Source organism: Mastomys coucha, unplaced genomic scaffold, assembly GCF_008632895.1.
Source record: "Mastomys coucha isolate ucsf_1 unplaced genomic scaffold, UCSF_Mcou_1 pScaffold1, whole genome shotgun sequence".
NCBI classification, from domain to species: Eukaryota; Metazoa; Chordata; class Mammalia; order Rodentia; family Muridae; genus Mastomys; species Mastomys coucha.
This window is the reverse complement of record NW_022196891.1, coordinates 68,766,162-68,779,826: the sequence shown is the minus strand read 5'-3', so window position 1 is coordinate 68,779,826 and position 13,665 is coordinate 68,766,162. Positions and strand designations below refer to the sequence as shown.

The 13,665-nt window shown below is 44.2% G+C and overlaps 1 protein-coding gene and 1 pseudogene across 1 annotated transcript in view; both read right to left on the bottom strand.

Moving 5' to 3' along the window:
• Positions 1-1,745: 1,745 nt before the first annotated feature.
• Positions 1,746-2,558, bottom strand: LOC116071081 (annotated as a pseudogene).
• A 1,054-nt stretch (positions 2,559-3,612) lies between these two features.
• Itln1 (intelectin 1) overlaps positions 3,613-13,665 on the bottom strand; it is an 11,106-nt gene continuing 1,053 nt past the window's right edge. Inside the window, exons 3-8 of the mRNA XM_031342471.1 lie at positions 13,056-13,154; positions 10,654-10,901; positions 10,185-10,343; positions 9,602-9,722; positions 8,302-8,405; positions 3,613-3,886 (exon numbers count right to left, since the gene is read on the bottom strand). Of these exons, the coding sequence (XP_031198331.1) occupies positions 3,734-3,886; positions 8,302-8,405; positions 9,602-9,722; positions 10,185-10,343; positions 10,654-10,901; positions 13,056-13,154 (884 nt within the window). The 3' untranslated portion in view covers positions 3,613-3,733. The remainder of the gene's footprint in view (positions 3,887-8,301; positions 8,406-9,601; positions 9,723-10,184; positions 10,344-10,653; positions 10,902-13,055; positions 13,155-13,665) is intronic.

Genomic DNA, 13,665 nt, shown 5'->3' with positions numbered 1-13,665 from the left:
ACCAGGGCCAAATAGAGCCCAACACTTGTAGAAGTACCTGACAATGGCCATGCATCACCTGTGGTCTATGACTTCGGTGATGCTCAGAAAACAGCCTCTTATTATTTCCCCTATGGCCAGGGTGAGTCTATAATACTCTTCTGAACTCTCTATAGGACATGGGGGAATCAATTCAGTTATGATAAGTAGCCGCCATTTACCAACCATTGCAGCCTGCTAGTCTTGTATGAATGTTTGTGCTTTGTTTCACTTCATTTGCATGATTACCCTTGAGCTCTGAATTATTACTAACCCATTTTACAGGCCAGGAGACTGGAGCACTGAAGGTTCAGGAACTTGGCTGAGAGCCCAGGGGATAAGCAGGGGAGTTGGCATTTGCACTGGGGAAGCTTGACTCTAGAACCTACTCTTAGCAATCCCAATATCAGTCAGGTGTCTTAGGACCAGGCCAGGTTTGTGTGCGCAGGGTAGAACAACAAAAAACTTGGAGTTTGGGGCTGGTGAGATGGCTCAGCGCGTTAGAGCACTGACTGCTCTTCCGAAGGTCCTGAGTTCGGATCCCAGCAACCACATGGTGGCTCACAACCACCTGTAATGAGATCTGGCTCCCTCTTTTGGTACGTCTGAAGACAGCTACAGTGAATTACACTGGAGTGAGTGGGGCCAGCAGAAGTTTTGAGTTCAGTGAATTACACTGGAGCGAGCGGGGCCAGCAGAGGTCCTGAGTTCAATTCCCAGCAGCCACACACAAGATAGCTCACGGCCATCCGTACAACTACAGTGTACTCATGTACTCGTACACATAAAATAAATAAAATAAATCTTTAAAAAAAAAAACATGGAGTTTCATTTCTGTCGTGAGGGATGATTGTTGTATTGTTTAAAATAAATGCAAAGGTGGCACATATAAATGCTGAGCCTACGCTATGCAATTCAAAGCTATTCTTATGCTTGGGATATAAGGATTTAAAAGAAAAGCTAGTAAGATAAATATGAATAGGGCAAGAGTGAATGTATTTGCAAACTGCTGGGACAAGCCCTTGAAGATATTCAATAAAGACCTTCCTGAATTATAAATTTCTCCATTCAAGCTCTGGAAGATGAGGACATTTTTTTAAGGACTGGCCCTTGGGTCTGGGAATGGGAATAGGTAATTTCTCAATATGTCTGATATTTTTTTTCCAGAAGTCAAGATACTTTATTATAAACATTTTCAGACTATAAACTGATTTTGTGTGAAGTCTCTGAAACTTTTAAAACTATATATAAGATAAAATTATTATGTTATTTCACTCTTCAACCCAGAAAATATATTGCAAGTTAGATCTAAGAAGGCAAATCTAAATTGCTTCATAGAGAAAGCCAGTGAGCATAAAAATATGTGACTCAAAACTAAAAGAAACCCAACCAAGAAATAGATTCCATAAAAGTCATCAGTTAATCCTCCAATTTTAAATAAATGATCTCCCAAGGGAAAATAATTCCACTACCACAGCAATTTGGTCAATAAAAGCAGAGCCACTCTCTTAAAGGGAAAGTCTACCATATGTAAGAAAAATGAACACATCTTTTAGAAAATAGAAAAGTAATCTCCATGTTGGAAAGCAAGCACGCTAAATACTTCATGTTCACTTTATTAGAAGTTGAAACTTCTGTCCCCATATTCAAGTGACATGAATATGAATGCACATAAATCCAATTCCTTGACTGTTATTTCAGTTGAGCCTCAGGAGATCTAGGGAGCTTCAAAATCCAAGGATGAACTGGTCCCAAAGCACCGCCTCCTCTGTCCTTTTGTCACCTTGTTCCTTTTTTTCCTTCCTACGCTTACGGTCCTCTTTCTTAGATGATACATCTCGGGTTTTTGGTTTTTTTTTTCTCTTTTCGATTCTTAAGCTTTTCTGTACCATCTTGTAGAGTTTCTGTTTCTGCCTTTGTTTTCTTTCTTTGGATGCTCCTGTGTTTGTTTAAATCCATTTCCTCAGAACTTCTTTTCCTCTCATGTTTGGGCCTTTCTTCCTGCCTTTCTCTGCCCTCTTCTACATGTCTTTTCCTCTTCTGGTGCCTTTGTCTATGACTGACTTGAGGGTCGGTGGTACTGTGATCTGAACAGAGGTGCTTGTACACTACAGATTCTACACTATATGAGCCACAATTGTATTCTTGCTAACTAAAGGTTCAAGGGTACTGTTTTTTCTGAGAAGCCATCCCTGGTAAATTGACAGTAGCTCAGAGAGTTTAGTCTTATCTTGTCATGAGCTAGTAACCACTGGGATACCTGGTCTTCTGTCTGTGAACTACTGCATGATCTTGGGTAGGAATGGTTGGTTCCAGATGGGAATCTTTGATCAAACATTCTATAACTGGGCCTGGAATCAAACTTTTCTCTGTACCCACAGCTTTCCCCTCTCATCCTTCTGAAACAAGTCCTTGGCTCTAAGCCTCTAGCTTTCTGTACTTTAACATAATCTTCAAGTTCATCTTGAAAAGAGTCATATGGCTTATTTGAATGCTTCATTAGGTTAACAGAAAGGGATTATCGTTATCAGGCTGAGAACTTGATGGTGAACTCTGATCATATTCTGTAGGAGTCTGGCCGGCGGACCCCTCACACCGTTGGGTGCTCTCGGACTGTAGATTATTGAGTACCTGTGAACACAAACTGGTAAGAGAGAAAGAAGACACGGACGCCAGGTAGCTGTATGGAGATGTCCATTTACTAGAGGATCACTGAGTTTAAATAACCACACTCAGGAAGGAGACTCAGGGGAAACCGAAAGCCGCCTACGTAACATAAACAGGAGGTAATCCATAAACACCAGACCGGAGGAGGATCTTGAAAGGAAAGTCCGACAAGATTTTAACATAAACATGAGACCTGTCAGTCTTTGATCTCAGGAGCTGCAGTCAGTGTTCCGCACCACAGGTGGCCAGCTTCAGCTTCCAGCCTGTCAGGGCTGATTTCAGATTCTGAATTGCTCTCAAGCAAAGGGGGAAGGAATCCACAATATTCAACCATTAATTGCTTCAGTTTTTCAGCACGGAGTTAAACCATGGAGTAGAGATTATATCTATTTTTGTCTAATACTCAGCTCTCATTCACCTTCTCTGAGGCAGGGGCGGGCGTCTACAACTACTGTCCCCCTCCCGGCCAACAACCACGGCAGGGGGTCAGAGGCTGCGATGGAGGTGGTGGAAGGTGGAGGTGGTGGAAGGTGGAGGTGGTGGAAAGGCAGAGACACCGCTGCTGCTGCCACAGAGCAGGCAGGATGGGGGGAGGAGGCGGAGACCAATGTGTCTGATATTTAATTCCAAGTACTGGAATTAAAGGCATGAGCTGCCACCACCACCCAGCACATAATTCTTTGACACACAAAATAAATAAATAAATTTTATTTTAAAATTTTTATATTTAAAACAAGATGAAGAAGCAGTGGAGTAGAGTGCCCCCTCCCCTCCCTGTACCCTTTAGGATGGTTGAGAGGCTACCTAAAAGAATATTGCTATATCAGGATCCCCAGCCCTGATGTCCCAAGAACAACCATCTAAGGGACCAGAAACCCTTTTGAAATCTCCCACCCCTGCACAGGAAGAATTCATGAAGACACCAAGTTTGCAGTGAACATGATTTATTCTCCTTTCCTGGTCATTAGCATTCTAGTTACTAGGTCAGTTTTTCTGCATGCCTTGGTGTCCACAGATTGAAGAAGTCTGGGTCCATCTCGCAGAGCTCTCAGCGATAGAACAGAAGTACGGCTGCTTCAGTTATCTCCCGGCTACTGCTGTACCCAATGTGAGTTCCATATCCATTCCAATCAAACGCACCGAAGTCTCCACACTGCCGGGGGTTACCTTCTGGAAAGAATCCTCCTCCGCCAATGCAGTGCTGGAAAGCACAGGAGAAGCCAGGAGAGGTCAGCTGGTGGGATGATTTGGAGAGGAGGTACCCTGCCAAAAGGTGTGTGTCCTAAAGACCAGGTCCCTGGCATAAGTAATATCCAGAGGCAGGGGAAGGGATTGAATAAGGGGACCCAGCCTACATCATCAATTGCTTATTTATTGGTGTGTTCATGATTTTGGACTGACTACTGGGAGGTGGTGGAGCTGTGGAAGTTGGGGTCTGGTTAGAGGGAATAGGGAAATGAAGTGGGTTGAGGTTCACATGAAACCAAGTGACTCAAGTCCATTCCAATCACGTGCGTGAATGCAGCCGTTAAAGGGTGTGGGGCCTTGCCTTTCCACCTTGTATGAGTTGGTTCTCCTCACCACTGTGTGAAGCTGACCTGCCAGCTCCTGGAAAGGCTCCCCGTCTCTGTTGCCCGTTCCTCTCTAGGGAACACTGGGATTGCAGACACTTCCACTACTGTGTGTAGCTGACATATGGGTTCTAGAGATATGTACTTGGGTCTCCACACTTGCACCCCAAGGACTCTGACCCCCTGAGCCGTCTATCCCCTCAGCCACAGAGAAGCATGTTTTTGGAGATGATTTTCCCTGGCCTTTCATGCTGGCTCTCACTTTGCTGGTCACCATTCAGTAAGCCACACTTCTGATAGGCCCTTCCGGTAGGATGGTTCTGTCTCATCATGGATCTCACAATGGAGCCAAGTGACCATAGACTAAAATCTATGGAGCTAAATAAGACTTTCTTCTTTAAGCTGTTTCTCTCAGGTATTTGTCACAGAGGTGAAATATAGCTAATATAGCTAATGGCAGCTGAATAGCCAGACTCAGTGGACTTTGTCCTTCACCAGCCTCTCCACTGGCAGCACTGATCTATTTGATCCATAAAAGCCCTTCCAGTGGCTTTAGTGGCATGAGTGTCTCTTCCTACCGTTCTTTCAACTTCTCTGAATCATCTCAGGTTCCCTGGTTAGACTTTTCCTTCATGAATTCTTTATGTGGTATATCCCAGAGGGGACACATTTATAACTCTTCCTATACTTTGTGCCACCCTTGTGTCTTCAATTAACCAAATATTCACCGATGGCTCAAACTGTTCATCGCCAGCCCTGATGTTTCTTAGGCTAAAGGTCTTAAATTCATCTGCCAATTCAAATTGCTATTCTAGCATCTCAAGTTTCACATGGGGAAAAAAAAAAAACAGTTAACAGCCATCTGCCACTTAGCAGTGGGCATTTATTGTGAGAAAACTCATTGTCTGTTCTGAACAGTGTACGTATCATAGAGTGTACTCAGACAATCTAGAATCACTGTGTTGTTTCTAGGCAATACTACGTATGACGTGGAACCACTGTCATATACAATCCATCCTTGACAAAAGCACACAGCAGCATGTGTGTAAATCCCTCCTTAACTCCAAACCTGTCTTCCTTCGGACACTGTGACTTAATAAATGATATTCAGTGGCTTTGAACTTGCTGATTCCATGCCTCAACCTCCCTCTGTAGCAGAATAATGTTCTGCCACACTATCCAAAAAATAAGAGAAGTAAAGAGATTGAATGGGTGCTAAACTACAGCTAAATAGGAACAAGAAATACTAGTGTGCTATTGCAGAGAAGGATGGTTATAGATGATGACAGTAGGTGCAATGTTCAAAAGCTAGAGAATGCTGGGGTTGGTCCAGTGCGCTGTGTGTCTTCAGATGCTGAGTTTTGTGCCCCAAGGTCAGGTTGCAGTCTGAACATGGGCATTGTATTAACCAGTGTGCTGTAAAGAATATGCCCCAATAATCTCTGGTTGGTAAATAAAAAGCGAGATCCTCTGACTGGGCAGGAGAGAGGGGAAGTCAGAACTTTGGATCAAGTGAAGGGATCTCAGGTAGGGACCATAAAGGGAAAGACAAGAGAGCAGGAAGAAGGAGGTCACCATGATGCAGGATAGACCATAAGCACATGACTAAGAGAAGCTAACCCTGAGGACACACATGAAACAGAGCAAGACTCAGTTGGCAAGTACTGGGGCATTAATCTGGTTGTTGATAGCCTTGAAGATTAGAATAGCACAATAAACTGCAGGTATAATACCAGCAGTCTGTTAATGAAATCTAATGTTTCTATGTCATTTATTGGGAGCTAAACAGGATATAGTGGGGCAGAAACCCTCATAAAATTACTAGTATAAGAGGAAAGTAGTTGAAATATTTTCACCATGAGGAAATGAATCTTTGATTTAAACATTGCATGATATATTCATGTATTGTCCCATCACAATGTATCCTATTAACATATAACTTTTGTGTTATCAGTAAAGTAAATTTAATTTTAATAAAATTTTAAAATGATATTCACACACACACACACACACACACACACACACCCCAAGTGAAGGCCATAAGGTTATCCTAGACATCTCTTCCCATGCTGTGTATTCATCTGGTCTTAAATTTTAAATCATTGGTGTTCATTAGCCCCATATGTGGATACTACCCTATTTTACCATTTCATTTGGACCATGGAAATCATCTCTCTTTGTGCTTAGTCTCTCCCCAACTGAAACCTTTCCTACTGTGTTCCCAGTGTCATCTTTGTCACACACAGATAATCAAGCCAGTCTTCCCTTTACAATGTGTTGATGGTGCCCATCATTTACATATACAGTACAAACTCACTAGAGTAATGTAAAAGTCTCTTCCTGGTCTAGTTCCTGTTAACACTTCCTAAATCAGCTCTTGCCTCTGCCCTATATCCGTCCCATACACCAAAACTAAAACACAGCTTGCTTTGCCTCAATACCACATGCTAGCTGAAACACTGGTAAACTCAAACACACTATTCACTCACCCATCGTAAGCTTCTGTCCATCTCCCAAGACTCAACTCAAAAATTTCCTTGCCTGTAAACTGAGTGTGTTGTCACATGCCTTTAGTCCTAGCACTGGGAAGGTAAAGGCAGGAGGATCAGAAGCTCAAAGAAACCTGAGATATATGAGACCTGTCTCAAGACCAGAAATTCTCTCCTGCAGTCAGGGTACTCTGCCATGTCCAGTGCTCATTGTAGGCCTTAGAATTTTTTTTGTTTTGCTTTGTGTTTTCCTTTCTTTTGTTTTATGTCACTAAAAACCAAAACCTAAGACCTTCTGCACATTAGGCAAATGTTTTATCACTAAACCATACCCAAGCTCCCTCATTTTTGTTGTTGTTGTTTTTGTTGTTGTTGTTGTTGTTGTTGTTGTTTGTTTTGTTTTGTTTTTCGAGGCAGGGTTTCTCTGTATAGCCCTGGCTGTCCTGGAACTCACTCTGTAGACCAGGCTGGCCTCGAACTCAGATATCTACCTGCCTCTGCCTCCCAAGTGCTGGCATTAAAGGCGTGCACCACCACGCCCAGCAGTTTTTATTTCTGTTGTACTTCAGACATGTCACAATCAGTATACATGCTGATCTCTGACCAGAGAAAGCCCCTGTGGTATGGAGGAGAAGAGTGTGAGTGAGGTCTACCAGATATCTAAACTCTTCTAGTAACCTCTCAACACAGTGAGTATCTATCGGTCCAAGTCCCAGAAAGGGTACATTTCACTCTGCAAGCTAAAACTAAACCCTGGGTGGAGAGTGACAACACCTGTTATCTCTCTAACCCCACAAAGGCATTGACAATTTCTGTATTGACTTCTACAGGTCTTCGTAAACACAGATGTCACCCTAGGTCTATGTGGTAGGTGTTTTATCTTAATAGTTAAGCAAGCAGCAGCAGTGCATTCGAAGTTTGTAACATTGACTTTGGTCTTCTAACAAGATTAGGTATTTGTTTCTAGACTGAAGTTCTGGTCCCTGAGACCTAGAAAAAATGAGGAAAGATCACACTCTCACATACATGCTCACACTACTATGACAATCTCCCTTGCTCAACACATACTGAAAGACTCAGTCTTACTCACAGGCCCCTTTGGTCCCTAGCAGGACTCATGAGGAATGGCTCAACAATTCAGAACATTTGCTGCTTTTGCAGAGGAACTCAGTTGTGTTCCCAAGCACCTCTGTCAGGCATGTAACAACCACATATAACTCCATTTCCAGGGAATCTGACACCTCCTTCTGGCTTCCAAGGGTACATGTACACAGATGCATCTACCTACACAAAAACACATGGGTATATACATAATTTAAAACAATAAAATGGGGGCTAGAGAGATGGCTCAGTTGTTAAGAATGCCGATTGCTCTCCCAGAGGTCCTGAGTTCAATTCTCAAGCAACTACATGGTGGCTCACAGCTATCTGTAATGGGATCCAATGCCCTCTTCTGATGTGTCTGAAAACAGCAACACTGTACTCACATACATAAAATAAATAAAATCTTTTTTAAAAAAACCAATAAAATGAATAGTATTTTTAAAAAGACTCACAGCTTCAGAATTACATCCAGTGACCTTCATACCAGCACACAAGGCACTGGCCGCTCTCTCATTATTAAACACTCTGAACTGGACATAGCCTGCAGTGAATTCCTCTGAAAAGAAAAAATAGAAAACAGTATTCAAGGAAGGGTCTAGAAATAGCTATCTTAAGAACAACACAGAGATTGTAAGTGCAAGGCACAGGCTCTAGTTCAACACATTAGAAACGCTGGTAGCAGCCAGGTGGTGGCGCACACCTTTAATCCCAGCACTTGGAAGGCAGAGGCAGGCTGATCTCAGAGTTCAAGGCCAGCCTGGACTACAGAATGAGTTCCAGAACAACAGAAGCTACACAGAAAAACCCTGTCTCAAAAACTAAAAAAGAAAGAAAGAAGGGAGGGAGGGAAGAAAGAAAGACAAAGAATTAAAGAAGGAAGGAAGGAAAGAAAGAAAAAAGAAAGAAAGAGAGAGAGAGAGAAGGAAAGAAAGAAACAGACAGACAGACTGACTGACTGACTGACTGACTGACTGACCGGTGGAATGTGACACTACCAATGACCCATGACTGAAGCATCCCACCAACAATTGTAGCCAGGAGGAGCCTTTTCCAAACCCCAGAGCCCAGGAGTTAGTATTCACGAGAGCCCAATCTTCTGAAGGCTTCTATGAAGAGAAACACAGGAAGAGAGCACTGACCTCCGAGAGACAGTCACAGCAGGTGGCCAGTATATTGACCCTGTTCATATTAAACTTTTATATGCCAACCATAAGTAATAAAAGCTTGAAATTGCACAGCATAGGCTCAACATCTATGAGGGGTAAGTGCCACCTTTGGATTTATATTAAACAACACAATAGTCACCCCTCACAACAGAAATCAAACTCCATTTTTTTCTGTTGTTCTCCCTCCATGTTTTGTTGTTGTTGTCACAGTTGTTGTTGCTGCTGCTGCGGCTGGTATTTTGCAGCATGCACATGGACCTGGCCTATCTCTGAGAAAGCAATGGATGGTATAAAGGTTGCTAGGCGTAGATTCCAGAGCCAAGCTTCCCCAGTGCAAATGCCAACTCTCCTGCTTATCCCCTGTGCTCTCAGCCAAGTTCCTGAACCTTCAGTGTTCCAGCCTCCTGGTCTGTAAAATGGGTTAGTAATAGTTCAGAGCCCAAGGGTACTCATGAGAATGGAATGAAACAAAACACATTCATACAAGAAGAGCAGGCTGCAATGGTTGGTAAATGGCAGCTACTTATCATAACTGAATTGATCACCTATGTCCTACAGAGAGTTAAGAAGAGCATTATAGACTCACTCTGGCCATAGGGGGAATAATAAGAGGCTGTCTTCTGAGCATCACCGAAGTCATAGGCCACAGGTAATGCAGGGCCATTGTCAGTCCAACACTTCCCGCCTCCATATTTCACAGGGTACTTCTACAAGGAACAGAAGAAGTTACTGCATAAGGACTGCAGCATTGGCACTCCCATGATTGCTGCCCTGCATGGAGGAGCACAGCATGGGCCCAGTAACTGAGACTGTTTCCAAACCAATCAGACAAGAAAGAATGCTTGCCTCTGCCTCTGCCTCTGCCTCTGCCTCTGCCTCTGCCTCTGCCTCTGCCTCTGCCTCTGTCTCTCCCTCTGCCTCTCCCTCTGCATCTCTCTTCTCTTCTCTCCCTTTTCCCTACTTCTCTTCTCCTCTCTTCTTCTCTCCTCTCCTCTTCTCTCTACCCCTTGTCTTCCTTGGCTCTAACATCCAAAGAGAACCATCACTATTCTTTAGAGTTAGGGAAATATGGAACCCAGGCCTGTGGAATGATGGTTCCCCACCCAACCTCAAACACCTGTGTCTCTCCACACCCATGAGAAGGAGCCCCAGCCAGTAGTCTTGAGTACCTGGTAGAGGCCAAACAGATTATGGCCCAAATGCTGCAGGAAGCCAGTGAAGGTGCGGTACCTCAGCAGGGAGCTGTTCCTCCAGTTGTCCAGGGGGCTATTGTTGGGCACATGCCAGATCCCCAGGTTCTCAGCCTGGATGTCGAAGTAGCCAGGGTTCTGGAAAACAACCGACACTGAGCCTGACCAGAGCAGGAGAGTTCACTGAGCAAAAGACCCATGTGCACAGCGCTCAGCAGAGCTGACCTCTCTGGGTTCTAGCCATGCTCAGATATCCCCAGTTCCAAGGATAATGGTCCCACTGCCACTACCCACTTACCTATGAGCCTAGATGGGTGAGTTTGGGATTCAGTATTTTTCACTTCTTCATCCCTATGTCAAGTGGCATCCTTCTAGCCCTCTCCCCGGCATGCTTAAGCCACACTCACATCCTCACACTTTCCCAGCATGGACCATAGAGGGCACCAACCTTGTAGTCATCACTTGTGGCGCCCTCTGCAGACCCAAAGGTGTTGTAGTTGGCCCAGTTGCCATCTCCCTCGGGGTAATCTGCCCTGCTGCCTTGCTGACTGGACCAGCGATCGCCCACTGTGCACTTCCCATACATGTTGTTCTCATGCACACTAGCCACCAGGGTCCAGCCACCACCTGCAGTGGTCATGTCACAGAAGGTCTGGTAGATGACACCATTCTCCGTGCGCAGGAAATAGAGGCCATCTGTGGAGAGAACCAGTCCACAGAGTCCTCCTCTGTACAGCCTCGTTGACCATCTCAGCTCCAGAAGCCAGATGGCTCTAGGAACTACAAACATGGCTAATGCCTCATACCCTGAGTGTCCCACCACATGGGTCCCTGGAGATACTGGGACCCACCTGAGTTCAGAAAGCCATGTTTCTGTGACTGAGGCAGAACACAGAATTACCCAAACTGACAGTAATGTTTCTCCTAAACTTAAACATAGTATTATCAAAGGACTTAGCAACTCCACTTGCTATATACAAAGAACTGGGAACAGGGACTCAGTTATTCACATTCATGTTCATTACAGCTCTGGTCACAAAACCTGAAAGGCAGAAACACCCCAAGGATTTCTCTCTATTATTAAAGAAAAGAATAAGCAATATACTGTGCTGTATATTATACGCAGTAAGTACTGTGTCCATTCCTATATATCCAATAGATCAAGAAGAGTGAAGTCAATTAGAGGAATGGTCAGTGGTTAAGAGCAAGCACTGCTCTAGCAGAGGAGTTGAGTTAGCTTCCTGGCGTTCACACTCAGCAGTCAGTGTGCAAGTACCTGTTCCTCCAGCTCCGATGACTAAATGCCCTCTTCAGGACTCTGCGGGTACCTACACACACGTGTACAGCTTCCCATCCATAGACATGTAAATAATAATAATAACAATAATAATAACTTATATAAATTAAGTGTTCTATAGGTGCCCCCTCTTCTGGACTCTGCAGGTAACTACACACACACACACACACACATACACCTTCCCGTTCACAGACAGGTACATCTAATCATAATGATACAATCTTTTAAAAATAAACTATTCTGCCGGGCGGTGGTGGCACACGCCTTTAATCCCAGCACTTGGGAGGCAGAGGCAGACGGACTTTTGAGTTCGAGGCCAGCCTGGTCTACAGAGTGAGGTCCAGGACAGCCAGGGCTACACGGAGAAACCCTGTCTCAAAAAAAACAAAAAAAAAAAAAAGAAAAAGAAAAAAGAAAAAACTATTCTACAGCATGTAGGAACCTTGGAGTCTACTAATGAAATAAGGCAGACTACTCATATGAGGTGACAAGAATGGACAGATTCATAGATGTAGGAGACAGAACAGCAGTTCCCAGGGACTACAGAAAAGCACCGCTTGGTGGCTATGGAGTTACTATTTAATGTTCTGGAGATGGACAGTGGTGATCAATACCATTGTGAACACTGTTCTTACCTCTGAAAACCCTTAAAGTGGTTTAAGCAGCAATTTTTATCCGCTATGTATATGTTATCATATTTTCTATACTAAAAAAATTAAGGCGAAAAATAATAATAAAGGCTTGAGCTGGAAAGATGGTTCTGCAGTAAAAAGCATTAGCTGCTCTTCCAGGTCCTGAGATCAATCCCTGCAACCACATGCTGGCTCACAACCGTCTGTAATGAGATCTGGCGCCCTCTTCTGGCATGCAGGCATAGGTGCAGGACACTGTACACATGATCGATTAAAGATAGGTAGATAGATAGATAGATAGATAGATAGATAGATAGATAGATAGATAGATAGGTAGGTAGATAGATAGATAGGTAGGTAAATAGATAGATTAAAAAAATAATAAAGACTGTTCCAGGGGATAAAAGCCTGATTTCCTCACTGGGTTCTTGGTTTTTTGGGTTGGTTTTTTTGTTGTTGTTGTTGTTTTTTTTTGTGGTGGGGGGGTTGTTTGTTTGTTTTTTCGAGACAGGGTTTCTCTGTGTAGCCATGGCTGTCCTGGAACTCACTCTGTAGACCAGGCTGGCCTCGAACTCAGAAATCCACCTGCCTCTGCCTCCCAAGTGCTGGGATTAAAGGTGTGCGCCACCACTGCCCGGCAAAGATTTATTTATTATTATATGTAAGTACACTGTAGCTGTCTTCAGACACACCAGAAGAGGGTGTCAGATCTCATTATGGATGATTGTGAGCTACCATGTGGTTGCTGGGATTTGAACTCAGGATCTTTGGAAGAGCAGTCGGTGCTCTTACCCACTGAGCCATCTCACCAGCCCCCTAACTGGGTTTTTGTTTGCACTTTTGAGTCAGGGTCTCCCCAGGCTGGCTTGGAGCTCCCAAGTGCTAGGATGACAGTGTGCTCTTAAATGCTTCCTCACTCACCTTGTGCCTTTGTGTCCTCCTGCTTGATTTCCTTGCAGCTTCTGAACAGAGAGGAGAAGAAAGGATGGGCCCATCTGTTAGTGTCCGGGTTCTCTTTGGCTAGGGAAGATGCAGAGAGTCACCATTATGCGACACCCAGGCTCCCCTTGTCAGTTCATCCTAATCTCATTCCATGACACCTGAAAGCTTCACTCTGAGAATCCACAAGGAAGAAAGACAAGAGATTTGACAGCAGGGAGGGCACTGTGTCCAATGTCCTGAGGGGAGCACTATATCCAAAGGGGAGCACTGTGGTCAATGTCCTGAGTAAAATGAAGGCTAGCTTTGCAGGTAGAAGAGATGCAGCTAGCCTAAGGAGCCTGATGCATGGGCACCGAGGTCCGCAGGGCAGAGACTTGACCAAGGGACCATAGAAGGATGAGTTTTGCAAATTAGCCTCAACTCTGCCAAGTCCTGGGAGAGCAGAAACGGGCTTTGGGGTCAGAAGTATTCTGGTGTGAAGTTCCATGTTCACAAGTCCTTCTGGATCGGATTCACCGTACTCCCTAGTGCCGAACATCAAGCTGAAAAAGGCTATGCTGTGAAGATCAAGTAAGACAGCATTTGAGGA